The sequence below is a fragment of the Somniosus microcephalus genome, chromosome 8 (assembly GCF_052327205.1).
Source record: "Somniosus microcephalus isolate GS21.2 chromosome 8, FLI_Smic_1.0, whole genome shotgun sequence".
Lineage (NCBI taxonomy): Eukaryota > Metazoa > Chordata > Chondrichthyes > Squaliformes > Somniosidae > Somniosus > Somniosus microcephalus.
The window spans coordinates 5,507,029-5,520,075 of record NC_140994.1 but is presented as its reverse complement, the minus strand read 5'-3'; the positions used below and the strand labels follow the sequence as shown (position 1 = coordinate 5,520,075).

The 13,047-nt window shown below is 57.9% G+C and overlaps 1 protein-coding gene across 2 annotated transcripts in view; it reads left to right on the top strand.

Annotated features, from left to right (window-relative positions):
- Positions 1 to 13,047, top strand: part of LOC147113261 (DNA polymerase lambda-like) — a 58,129-nt gene that overhangs the window by 27,464 nt on the left and 17,618 nt on the right. For both annotated transcript variants that reach the window (XM_085994148.1, XM_085994147.1), the window contains exons 7-8: positions 6,629 to 6,757; positions 11,177 to 11,345. In XM_085994148.1, the coding sequence (XP_085850274.1) occupies positions 6,629 to 6,757; positions 11,177 to 11,345 (298 nt within the window). The remainder of the gene's footprint in view (positions 1 to 6,628; positions 6,758 to 11,176; positions 11,346 to 13,047) is intronic.

The window sequence follows — 13,047 nt, the reverse complement described above, 5'->3', positions numbered from 1 at the left end:
CAAAGAGACTCGGGGGGTCCAGGTACATCGATCATTAAAATGTCATGGACAGGTACAGAAAATAATCAAAAAGGCTAATGGAATGCTGGCCTTTATATCTCGAGGACTAGAATACAAAGGGGTAGAAGTTATGCTGCAGCTGTACAAAACCCTGGTTAGACCACACCTGGAGCACTGGGAGCAGTTCTGGGCACCACACCTTCGGAAGGATATATTGGCCTTGGAGGGAGTGCAGCGTAGGTTTACCAGAATGATACCCAGACTTCAAGGGTTAAATTACGAGGAGAGATTACACAAACTAGGGTTGTATTCCCTGGAATTTAGAAGATTAAGAGGTGATTTGATTGAAGTTTTCAAGATATTAAGGGGAAGGGATAGGGTAGAGAGAGAGAAACTATTTCCGCTGGTTGGGGAGTCTAGGACTAGGGGGCAGAGTCTAAAAATTAGAGCCAGGCCTTTCAGGAGTGAAATTAGGAAACACTTCTACACACAAAGGGTGGTAGAAGTTTGGAACTCTCTTCCACAAACGGCAATTGATGCTGGGTCAATGGTTAATTTTAAATCGGAGATTGATAGTATTTTGTTAACCAAAGGTATGAAGGGATATGGGGCAAAGGCGGGTATATGGAGTTAGGTCGCAGATCAGCCAGGATCTCATTGAATGGCGGAGCAGGCTGAATGGCCTCCTCCTGTTCCCATGTGATGTGCCTGTAATGTAGGTATACGGAACAGCCACTCAGCACCAACAGAATTCCCAGTGTGAGGGGGACTGTTGACCGGGAGAATTCCCAGTGTGAGGGGGACTGTTGGCCGGGAGAATTCCCAGTGTGAGGGGGACTGTTGGCCGGGAGAATTCCCAGTGTGAGGGGGGGACTGTTGACCGGGAGAATTCCCAGTGTGAGGGGGGGACTGTTGACCGGGAGAATTCCCAGTGTGAGGGGGACTGTTGACCGGGAGAATTCCCAGTGTGAGGGGGACTGTTGACCGGGAGAATTCCCAGTGTGAGGGGGACTGTTGACCGGGAGAATTCCCAGTGTGAGGGGGACTGTTGGCCGGGAGAATTCCCAGTGTGAGGGGGACTGTTGGCCGGGAGAATTCCCAGTGTGAGGGGGACTGTTGACCGGGAGAATTCCCAGTGTGAGGGGGGGACTGTTGACCGGGAGAATTCCCAGTGTGAGGGGGACTGTTGGCCGGGAGAATTCCCAGTGTGAGGGGGACTGTTGACCGGGAGAATTCCCAGTGTGAGTGGGACTGTTGACCGGGAGAATTCCCAGTGTGAGGGGGACTGTTGACCGGGAGAATTCCCAGTGTGAGGGGGACTGTTGACCGGGAGAATTCCCAGTGTGAGGGGGACTGTTGACCGGGAGAATTCCCAGTGTGAGGGGGACTGTTGGCCGGGAGAATTCCCAGTGTGAGGGGGACTGTTGACCGGGAGAATTCCCAGTGTGAGGGGGGACTGTTGGCCGGGAGAATTCCCAGTGTGAGGGGGACTGTTGACCGGGAGAATTCCCAGTGTGAGGGGGGACTGTTGGCCGGGAGAATTCCCAGTGTGAGGGGGACTGTTGACCGGGAGAATTCCCAGTGTGAGGGGGACTGTTGGCCGGGAGAATTCCCAGTGTGAGGGGGACTGTTGACCGGGAGAATTCCCAGTGTGAGGGGGACTGTTGGCCGGGAGAATTCCCAGTGTGAGGGGGACTGTTGGCCGGGAGAATTCCCAGTGTGAGGGGGGACTGTTGGCCGGGAGAATTCCCAGTGTGAGGGGAACTGTTGGCCGGGAGAATTCCCAGTGTGAGGGGAACTGTTGGCCGGGAGAATTCCCAGTGTGAGGGGGACTGTTGGCTGGGAGAATTCCCAGTGTGAGGGGGACTGTTGGCCGGGAGACCGGGAGAATTCCCAGTGTGAGGGGGACTGTTGGCCAGGAGAATTCCCAGTGTGAGGGGGACTGTTGGCCGGGAGAATTCCCAGTGTGAGGGGGACTGTTGGCCGGGAGAATTCCCAGTGTGAGGGGGACTGTTGGCCGGGAGAATTCCCAGTGTGAGGGGGACTGTTGGCCAGGAGAATTCCCAGTGTGAGGGGGACTGTTGGCCGGGAGAATTCCCAGTGTGAGGGGGACTGTTGGCCGGGAGAATTCCCAGTGTGAGGGGGACTGTTGACCGGGAGAATTCCCAGTGTGAGGGGGGACTGTTGACCGGGAGAATTCCCAGTGTGAGGGGGACTGTTGACCGGGAGAATTCCCAGTGTGAGGGGGACTGTTGGCCGGGAGAATTCCCAGTGTGAGGGGGACTGTTGGCCGGGAGAATTCCCAGTGTGAGGGGGGACTGTTGGCCGGGAGAATTCCCAGTGTGAGGGGAACTGTTTGGCCGGGAGAATTCCCAGTGTGAGGGGGGGACTGTTGACCGGGAGAATTCCCAGTGTGAGGGGGACTGTTGGCTGGGAGAATTCCCAGTGTGAGGGGGACTGTTGGCCGGGAGACCGGGAGAATTCCCAGTGTGAGGGGGACTGTTGGCCAGGAGAATTCCCAGTGTGAGGGGGACTGTTGGCCGGGAGAATTCCCAGTGTGAGGGGGACTGTTGGCCGGGAGAATTCCCAGTGTGAGGGGGACTGTTGGCCGGGAGAATTCCCAGTGTGAGGGGGACTGTTGGCCAGGAGAATTCCCAGTGTGAGGGGGACTGTTGGCCGGGAGAATTCCCAGTGTGAGGGGGACTGTTGGCCGGGAGAATTCCCAGTGTGAGGGGGACTGTTGGCCGGGAGAATTCCCAGTGTGGGGGGGACTGTTGGCCGGGAGAATTCCCAGTGTGAGGGGGACTGTTGACCGGGAGAATTCCCAGTGTGAGGGGGACTGTTGGCCGGGACACCTCCTGTTTTAGTGGTGATCTGAGGTACGAATACAGCCTTTAGCTTTGTTGGGGAGAAGTGCTGGTCTGTTGCCGCGCAGCATGTGGTGATTGGAGGTGGTGATTTCCCCACGTGCTCAGTTCCCGATGTCACCTGTTGGGAGATATTGAATGGAGGGGAATCCAGAGGCGGATCACCCCCTCAGCAGGAAGTAATGTTAATTAATTCCCGTACATCACAGTGAACTGAATGAGATTTTCCCTTCCCCCCCCCCCCCCCCCCCCCCCCCCCATATCTTTTCCCAAAGTCGCTGGCTCTTGCTGGGCTACAGCTGCACAAGAGCCAGTGGCCCTGAGTCCCTCGTCCGATCCTGTCCTCATCCACTTCATCCTGGTCAGGAGCAGGAGCCCGCGCTGATTTCCTCCCCGCTAACCTCAGGATGTTGACACCAGTAACAGTGAGTCCCGATCGCCTCTGATGACTTTTACAAAGTAACAACATTGATTACACTTCAAAAGTACTTCATTGGCTGTGAAGCACTTTGGGACGTCCTGAGGTTGTGAAAGGCGCTGGAGAAATGCAAGTTCTTTCTTTAAAACTTGCAGATAGATAGAGAACCTTTGGCTCATTGACCCCCCCTATCCACAGTGTCCCCATCGACCCCCCCATCCACAGTGTCCCCACCGGCCCATCGACCCCCCCTATCCACAGTGTCCCCATCGGCCCCCCCTATCCACAGTGTCCCCATCGACCCCCCCATCCACAGTGCCCCCATCGGCCCATCGACCCCCCCTATCCACAGTGTCCCCATCGACCCCCCCTATCCACAGTGTCCCCTTCGGCCCATCGACCCTCCCCTATCCACAGTGTCCCCTTCGGCCCATCGACCCCCCCTATCCACAGTGTCCCCATCGACCCCCCCTATCCACAGTGTCCCCATCGACCCCCCCTATCCACAGTGTCCCCTTCGGCCCATCGACCCCCCCTATCCACAGTGTCCCCTTCGGCTCATCGACCCCCCCTATCCACAGTGTCCCCATCGACCCCCCTATCCACAGTGTCCCCATCGGCCCATCGACCCCCCCTATCCACAGTGTTCCCATCGACCCCCCCATCCACAGTGTCCCCATCGACCCCCCCATCCACAGAGTTCCCATCGACCCCCCCCTATCCACAGTGTCCCCATCGACCCCCCCTATCCACAGTGTTCCCATCGACCCCCCCCTATCCACAGTGTCCCCTTCGGCCCATCGACCCCCCCTATCCACAGTGTCCCCACCGACCCCCCCTATCCACAGTGTCCCCATCGACCCCCCCTTTCCACAGTGGACCCATCGACCCCCCCTATCCACAGTGTTCCCATCGACCCCCCCTATCCACAGTGTCCCCTTCAGCCCATCGACCCCCCCCTATCCACAGTGTTCCCATCGACCCCCCCTATCCACAGTGGACCCATCGACCCCCCCTATTCACAGTGTCCCCATCGACCCCCCCTATCCGCAGTGGACCCATCGACCCCCCCATCCACAGTGTTCCCATCGACCCCCCCATCCACAGTGTCCCCATCGACCCCCCCTATCCACAGTGTCCCCATCGACCCCCCCATCCACAGTGTCCCCATCGACCCCCCCTATCCACAGTGTCCCCATCGACCCCCCCTATCCACAGTGTCCCCATCGACCCCCCCTATCCGCAGTGGACCCATCGACCCCCCCATCCACAGTGTTCCCATCGACCCCCCCATCCACAGTGTCCCCATCGACCCCCCCTATCCACAGTGTTCCCATCGACCCCCCCATCCACAGTGTCCCCACCGACCCCCCCTATCCACAGTGTTCCCATCGACCCCCCCCTATCCACAGTGTCCCCTTCGGCCCATCGACCCCCCCTATCCACAGTGTCCCCACCGACCCCCCCTATCCACAGTGTCCCCATCGACCCCCCCTTTCCACAGTGGACCCATCGACCCCCCCTATCCACAGTGTTCCCATCGACCCCCCCTATCCACAGTGTCCCCTTCAGCCCATCGACCCCCCCCTATCCACAGTGTTCCCATCGACCCCCCCTATCCACAGTGGACCCATCGACCCCCCCTATTCACAGTGTCCCCATCGACCCCCCCTATCCGCAGTGGACCCATCGACCCCCCCATCCACAGTGTTCCCATCGACCCCCCCATCCACAGTGTCCCCATCGACCCCCCCTATCCACAGTGTCCCCATCGACCCCCCCATCCACAGTGTCCCCATCGACCCCCCCTATCCACAGTGTCCCCATCGACCCCCCCTATCCACAGTGTCCCCATCGACCCCCCCTATCCACAGTGGACCCATCGACCCCCCCTATTCACAGTGTTCCCATCGACCCCCCCATCCACAGTGTCCCCATCGACCCCCCCTATCCACAGTGTCCCCATCGACCCCCCCCTATCCACAGTGTTCCCATCGACCCCCCCTATCCGCAGTGGACCCATCGACCCCCCCTATCCACAGTGGACCCATCGACCCCCCCTATTCACAGTGTTCCCATCGACCCCCCCATCCACAGTGTCCCCATCGACCCCCCCTATCCACAGTGTTCCCATCGACCCCCCCTATCCGCAGTGGACCCATCGACCCCCCCTATCCACAGTGGACCCATCGACCCCCCCTATCCACAGTGGACCCATCGACCCCCCCTATCCACAGTGGACCCATCGACCCCCCCCATCCACAGTGTCCCCATCGACCCCCCCTATCCACAGTGTTCCCATCGACCCCCCCTATCCGCAGTGGACCCATCGACCCCCCCATCCACAGTGTCCCCATCGACCCCCCCTATCCACAGTGTTCCCATCGACCCCCCCTATCCACAGTGTCCCCATCGACCCCCCCCTATCCACAGTGTTCCCATCGACCCCCCCTATCCACAGTGTTCCCATCGACCCCCCCCTATCCACAGTGGACCCATCGACCCCCCCTATCCACAGTGTCCCCATCGACCCCCCCCTATCCACAGTGTTCCCATCGACCCCCCCATCCACAGTGTCCCCATCGACCCCCCCATCCACAGTGTCCCCATCGACCCCCCCTATCCACAGTGTTCCCATCGACCCCCCCCTATCCACAGTGTTCCCATCGACCCCCCCTATCCACAGTGTTCCCATCGACCCCCCCCTATCCACAGTGTTCCCATCGACCCCCCCCTATCCACAGTGTTCCCATCGACCCCCCCCTATCCACAGTGTTCCCATCGACCCCCCCATCCACAGTGTCCCCATCGACCCCCCCTATCCACAGTGTTCCCATCGACCCCCCCCTATCCACAGTGTTCCCATCGACCCCCCCATCCACAGTGTCCCCATCGACCCCCCCATCCACAGTGTCCCCACCGACCCCCCCTATCCACAGTGTCCCCATCGACCCCCCCTATCCACAGTGTTCCCATCGACCCCCCCCATCCACAGTGTCCCCACCGACCCCCCCTATCCACAGTGTCCCCATCAACCCCCCCTATCCACAGTGTTCCCATCGACCCCCCCCTATCCACAGTGTTCCCTTCGGCCCATCGACCCCCCCCATCCATTGTGTTCCCTTGGTGCGTTTCAAATAACCTTGAATCTGATTTGTTGACAAGAGACTTGTCTAATTCCCATGAAGGTTTCCACCCCCGCCTCCCCCCATTAATCTGTTCCACTCACCCTGCTTTTAGTTTTTAAAAAAAAGCCCCTCCTGCATTTCCGTTTTAGTTTAGTTGTCCTATTCTCATTTGCACGTTACGATAAAAAGCTTTAGTGCTTTGACATGTTTTACAGGGATTCAGAATCTTAGATGACATTCGCACAAAAGCAAGTCTCACCAAGCAGCAGACAGTAGGCCTGAAACACTACCACGATTTCCTGGATCGAATGCCCAGGGATGAAGCTGCAGAGATTGAGAAAACCGTAAGTACTTTGTGGTTCTGTTTACAAGCAGTGGGTGCTGCCTTTCACACCTGCAATTTCAACCTGACGACGGCAGAGGGGCGAAGGTATGCTCTGGATAGAAGATAGAATGGTAGAGTTTTACAGCACAGAGGGAGGCCATTCGGCCCATCGTGCCCTCTCTCTGAAAGAGTCGTCCACTCAGACCCATTCCCCATTCGGCCCATCGTGCCTGTACTAGCTTCGAAAGAACTGCCCACAAGTCCTGCCACGACCCCCCTCCCAACAAATGCAACCTCTGATAATCCCCTCTCTCCCAGTGTGGGAATGTTGCACATGCCGTGTTTGGGAATGTGTTGGGGACATTGTCCTTCAGGGAAAGGATCCTGCCTCCAATACCCAGTCTCTTAAAGCCCGGTGAAGTGGCCCCACAAGCCATTCACTGGTACGGCCAGTGGCTATAAAGGAAGGAAGAAGACCCATCAATACCTGCTCAGGGCAACTAGGGACGTGTCATCAGTGGGCAGCCTTGCCAACCTCACCCCCAATCTGAGGGCAAATTATAATAAATACAAATGCCCCTCATTGCTGGCACAGGATTCCTGCCACACTTTACAATGTAACAGCAGTCCCTCCCTTCAAAGTAATTTGTTGTCTGATGCACGGAGTCGCTCTAACAGTGCGAGGGGCCGCTGTATAAACATTGATTTCAATGTTTGTCTTTTGCTCCTGTTGTTATTTTGTTTTGTTCAGTTTGTGCCTTAAATAAAAAGACTTGCGTTTACACAATGCCATTCACCACCTCGGGACGTCCCAAAGCGCTTCACAACCAATTACAGGAAACTTTGGTTTATCCGGAGGCTAAATGTCCGGCAAGCTCGAGCCACTGGCAAAAATCAGGAGCCGTTTTGTTAGGTTTTTTTTCTTCTCGTGGCTTTTTTTTTCCAACAGCCAGGCTCTGCAAAGTCTCTCTGAAGCTGTTGCTAAGCTACAGAGACGCTTCCAAGGTACGGGCCGACTGTTTAGAAGCTGTTGCTAAGCAACAGTGTTTGTTGTCAGATACGGAGATGAAAAGCTCCGTATGTTTCAACATTAACGCTGGAGTGTCCGGCAGTTTTGAGGGAGCGGCAACAGCTCGGTCCCGTCGGTGCCGGATAGCACAAAGTTTCCTGTAATACATTTGAAGTCCGTGCCTGTCCTTCCTGCAACTCCATGTTTGATTCCCTCCAATCAGGCTTCCGCCCCGCCACAGCAGTAAAACGGCCCTTATCAAAGTCACAAATGAGACCCAGTGTGACTGTGACCATGGTAAACTATCCCTCCTCGTCCTTCTCCACCTGTCTGCAGCCTTTGACACGGTTGACCACTCCATCCTCCGTCAACGCCTCTCCACTGTTGTCCAGCTGGGCGGGACTGCACTCGCCTGGTTCCATTCCTACCTATCTTTTTTATTAGTTTATGGGATGTGGGCGTCGCTGGCAAGGCCGGCATTTATTGCCCATCCCTAATTGCCCTTGAGAAGGTGGTGGTGAGCCGCCTTCTTGAACCGCTGCAGTCCGTGTGGTGAAGGTGCTCCCACAGTGCTGTTAGGGAGGGAGTTCCGGGATTTTGACCCAGCGACGACGAAGGATCGGCCGATATACTTCCAAGTCAGGATGGTGTGTGACTTGGAGGGAAACTTGAACGCAAATCATAGCCAGAGAATCACCTGGCACGGCTTCTCTTCCCGCTCCAGCATCGTTACCTCTGGTGTCCCCCAAGGATCTATCCTCGGCCCCTCCTATTTCTCATCTACATGCTGCCCCTCGGCAACATCATCCGAAAACACAGCGTCAGTTTCCACATGTACACTGACGACACCCAGCTCTACCTCACCACCACCTCTCTCGACCCCTCCACGGTCTCTGATTTGTCAGGCTGCTTCACCGACATCCAGTACTGAATGAGCAAAAATTTCCTCCAACTAAATATTGGGAAAACTGAAGCCTCAGTAACATTGCCCAACTCTGCCCCTCTCTCAGCTCATTTGCTGCTGGAACCCTCATCCATGCCTTGGTTGCCTCTAGGCTCGACTATTCCAACGCTCTCCCGGTCGGCCTCCCGTTATCCACCCTCGATAAACTTCAGCTCATCCCAATCTCTGCTGCCCCGTGTCCTATCTCGCACCAAGTCCCGTTCGCCCATCACCCCCTGTGCTCACTGACCTATACTGGCTCCTGGTCCAGCAACACCTCAATTTAAAAATTCTCATCCTTGTTTTAAATTCCCTCCATGGCCTCCTCGCCCCTCCCTATCTCTGTAACCTCCTCCAGCCCCACAACCCTCCGAGATCTCTGTAACCTCCTCCAGCCCCACAACCCTCCGAGATCTCTGTAACCTCCTCCAGCCCCACAACCCTCCGAGATCTCTGTAACCTCCTCCAGCCCCACAACCCTCCGAGATCTCTGTAACCTCCTCCAGCCCCGCAATCGTCCGAGATCTCTGTAACCTCCTCCAGCCCCACAACCCTCCGAGATCTCTGCACCCTCCTCCAGCCCCACAACCCTCCGAGATCTCTGTAACCTCCTCCAGCCCCACAACCCTCCCTATCTCTGTAACCTCCTCCAGCCCCGCAATCCTCCGAGATCTCTGTAACCTCCTCCAGCCCCACAACCCTCCGAGATCTCTGTAACCTCCTCCAGCCCCGCAACCCTCCGAGATCTCTGTAACCTCCTCCAGCCCCGCAATCCTCCGAGATCCCTGTAACCTCCTCCAGCCCCACAACCCTCCGAGATCTCTGTAACCTCCTCCAGCCCTACGAGATCCCTGTAACCTCCTCCAGCCCCGCAATCCTCCGAGATCTCTGTAACCTCCTCCAGCCCCACAACCCTCCGAGATCTCTGTAACCTCCTCCAGCCCCGCAACCCTCCGAGATCTCTGTAACCTCCTCCAGCCCCGCAATCCTCCGAGATCCCTGTAACCTCCTCCAGCCCCACAACCCTCCGAGATCTCTGTAACCTCCTCCAGCCCCGCAATCCTCCGAGATCTCTGTAACCTCCTCCAGCCCCACAACCCTCCGAGATCCCTGTAACCTCCTCCAGCCCCGCAACCCTCCGAGATCTCTGTAACCTCCTCCAGCCCCACAACCCTCCGAGCTCTCTGCGCTCCTCCAATTCTGCCCTCCTGCCCATCCCTGATTCCAATCGCTCCACCATTGGTGGCCGTGCCTTCAGCTGCCTGGGCCCCGAGCTCTGGAATTCCCTCCCTAAACCTCTCCGCCTCTCTCTCCTCCTTTAAGACGCTCCTTAAAACCTCCCTCTTTGACCAAGCTTTTGGTCACCTGCCCTAATATCTCCTTATGTGGCTCGGTGTCAAATTTTGTTTGATAATCGCTCCTGTGAAGCACCCTGGGACGTTTTACTACGTTAAAGGCGCTATATAAATGCAGGTTGTTGTTGTTGAAGTGTACTCACTGTTGCCATGTAGGGAAATGAACCAATCCCTGCTACAGAACAGGCGACACCGAGAAAAACAAAACGGCTCAGAATCCCAGGGTTTTGAGTGAACTTGGTCGGGAGACCCGGGAGTATTTTGCGCAGAAGAAGCAATAAGGGAATCTGTCCCCACAGCTAAGAGCTGGTGTGTAATAGAGACATGCACAGGACTGCAGATTCCCGCTCCCCGGGGCAAACTGTGATTGGCAGGTCCTGCTGAGCATTCCCGCACATGCACAGCTGTCCCCGACAGTTGTCACGGGAACAGCGAGCAGCTCGAAGCCGCAGCACCGGCCACAGGGTGCCGAACCAGGAATGTCGGGGGGGGGGGGGGGCTGTCGTTCCCGCTTCACTGTGCAGCATTAATAGGGAATGGGCCTCCTGTCCGGGATCGGAGGGAGCGCGCGCAGGCTTCAGCTCACAATTCAATCACGAGGCCCAACAATTGTCAGTTTGAGGGGAGCAAAGCCCATTGTTCAGTGATAGGATTACTCACAGCAACGACTGGGACCCTATTGAGGCTGTAAGGGGTTAAGAAAGGGATTAACAGGATTATACCGTCTATCTGTGTGTCACACGGATTAGCTAGATTTGACTGAATCTGTCAAGATTCCTTCAGCTGCCTCACAATGTCGTTACAATCAATGGCTTTACTACAAAATCCATGCATTAATATAGCGCTCCTCACAGAGGTGCACGTTTCGGAGCGTTTTACAGGAGGCGGGAGAAATTAAAAAGCACGATCGGGGAGGCGTGAGTTAAGAAGCGTCTTAACGGAGGGGAGAGCGGTGATGAGGCAGGGTGATTGTGGGGGCAGACAGGGAGAGAGACACAAAGAGCAGGGACTGGAGGGACAGCCAGGAGTGGAGTGAGGGATGAGCATTAACCCAGTGTTGGAGGAGTGGAGATGGGATGAGGAGTAATCCTGGGTCAGTCATTATCGATCATTCTTACCTGTGTTGTCCAGGTGAGTGACATGGCTCACTCGATTAACCCGGCCCTGATTGCTCTGGCCTGTGGCTCCTATCGACGCGGGAAGCCCACCTGTGGAGATGTGGACATCCTCATCACACATCCGGATGGAAAATCGCACAGAGGCGTCTTCAGTAAAATCCTTGGCGGTCTGAGGGACACGGGTGAGCGTCGCGAGGTGATGCGGTAACGGGTACAGGCGAGAGAGCGCAGGTCTCCGCAGAGTCCAGTGATGGAGGCGAAGCTCGGAGCCCCCGGGCAGGATCTCAGTGGGTAGCACCCTCGCCTCTGAGTCAGAAGGTCGTGGGTCCAGAAACAAAATCCAGGCCGACACTCCCAGTGCCAGTACTGAGGGAGTGCTGCACTGTCGGAGGGGCAGTACTTTGGGAGCGCTGCACTGTCGGAGGGGCAGTACTGAGGGAGCGCTGCACTGTCGGAGGGGCAGTACTTTGGGAGCGCCGCACTGTCGGAGGGGCAGTACTTTGGGAGCGCTGCACTGTCGGAGGGGCAGTACTTTGGGAGCGCCGCACTGTCGGAGGGGCAGTACTTTGGGAGCGCTGCACTGTCGGTGGGGCAGTACTTTGGGAGCGCCGCACTGTCGGAGGGGCAGTACTTTGGGAGCGCTGCACTGTCGGAGGGCAGTACTGAGGGAGCGCCGCACTGTCGGAGGGGCAGTACTGAGGGAGCGCTGCACTGTCGGAGGGGCAGTACTTTGGGAGCGCTGCACTGTCGGAGGGGCAGTACTGAGGGAGCGCTGCACTGTCGGAGGGGCAGTACTGAGGGAGCGCTGCACTGTCGGAGGGGCAGTACTGAGGGAGCGCCGCACTGTCGGAGGGGCAGTACTGAGGGAGTGCCGCACTGTCGGAGGGGCAGTACTTTGGGAGCGCTGCACTGTCGGAGGGCAGTACTGAGGGAGCGCCGCACTGTCGGAGGGGCAGTACTGAGGGAGTGCTGCACTGTCGGAGGGGCAGTACTTTGGGAGCGCTGCACTGTCGGAGGGGCAGTACTGAGGGAGCGCTGCACTGTCGGAGGGGCAGTACTGAGGGAGCGCCGCACTGTCGGAGGGGCAGTACTGAGGGAGCGCTGCACTGTCGGAGGGGCAGTACTGAGGGAGTGCCGCACTGTCGGAGGGGCAGTACTGAGGGAGCGCCGCACTGTCGGAGGGGCAGTACTGAGGGAGCGCTGCACTGTCGGAGGGGCAGTACTGAGGGAGCGCCGCACTGTCGGAGGGGCAGTACTTTGGGAGCGCTGCACTGTCGGAGGGGCAGTACTGAGGGAGCGCCGCACTGTCGGAGGGGCAGTACTGAGGGAGCGCTGCACTGTCGGAGGGGCAGTACTTTGGGAGCGCTGCACTGTCGGAGGGGCAGTACTGAGGGAGCGCCGCACTGTCGGAGGGGCAGTACTGAGGGAGTGCCGCACTGTCGGAGGGGCAGTACTTTGGAGCGCTGCACTGTCGGAGGGGCAGTACTGAGGGAGTGCTGCACTGTCGGAGGGGCAGTACTTTGGGAGCGCTGCACTGTCGGAGGGGCAGTACTGAGGGAGCGCTGCACTGTCGGAGGGGCAGTACTGAGGGAGCGCCGCACTGTCGGAGGGGCAGTACTGAGGGAGCGCTGCACTGTCGGAGGGGCAGTACTGAGGGAGTGCCGCACTGTCGGAGGGGCAGTACTGAGGGAGCGCCGCACTGTCGGAGGGGCAGTACTGAGGGAGCGCTGCACTGTCGGAGGGGCAGTACTGAGGGAGCGCCGCACTGTCGGAGGGGCAGTACTGAGGGAGCGCTGCACTGTTGGAGGGGCAGTACTGAGGGAGGGCCGCACTGTCGGAGGGGCAGTACTGAGGGAGCGCCGCACTGTCGGAGGGGCAGTACTG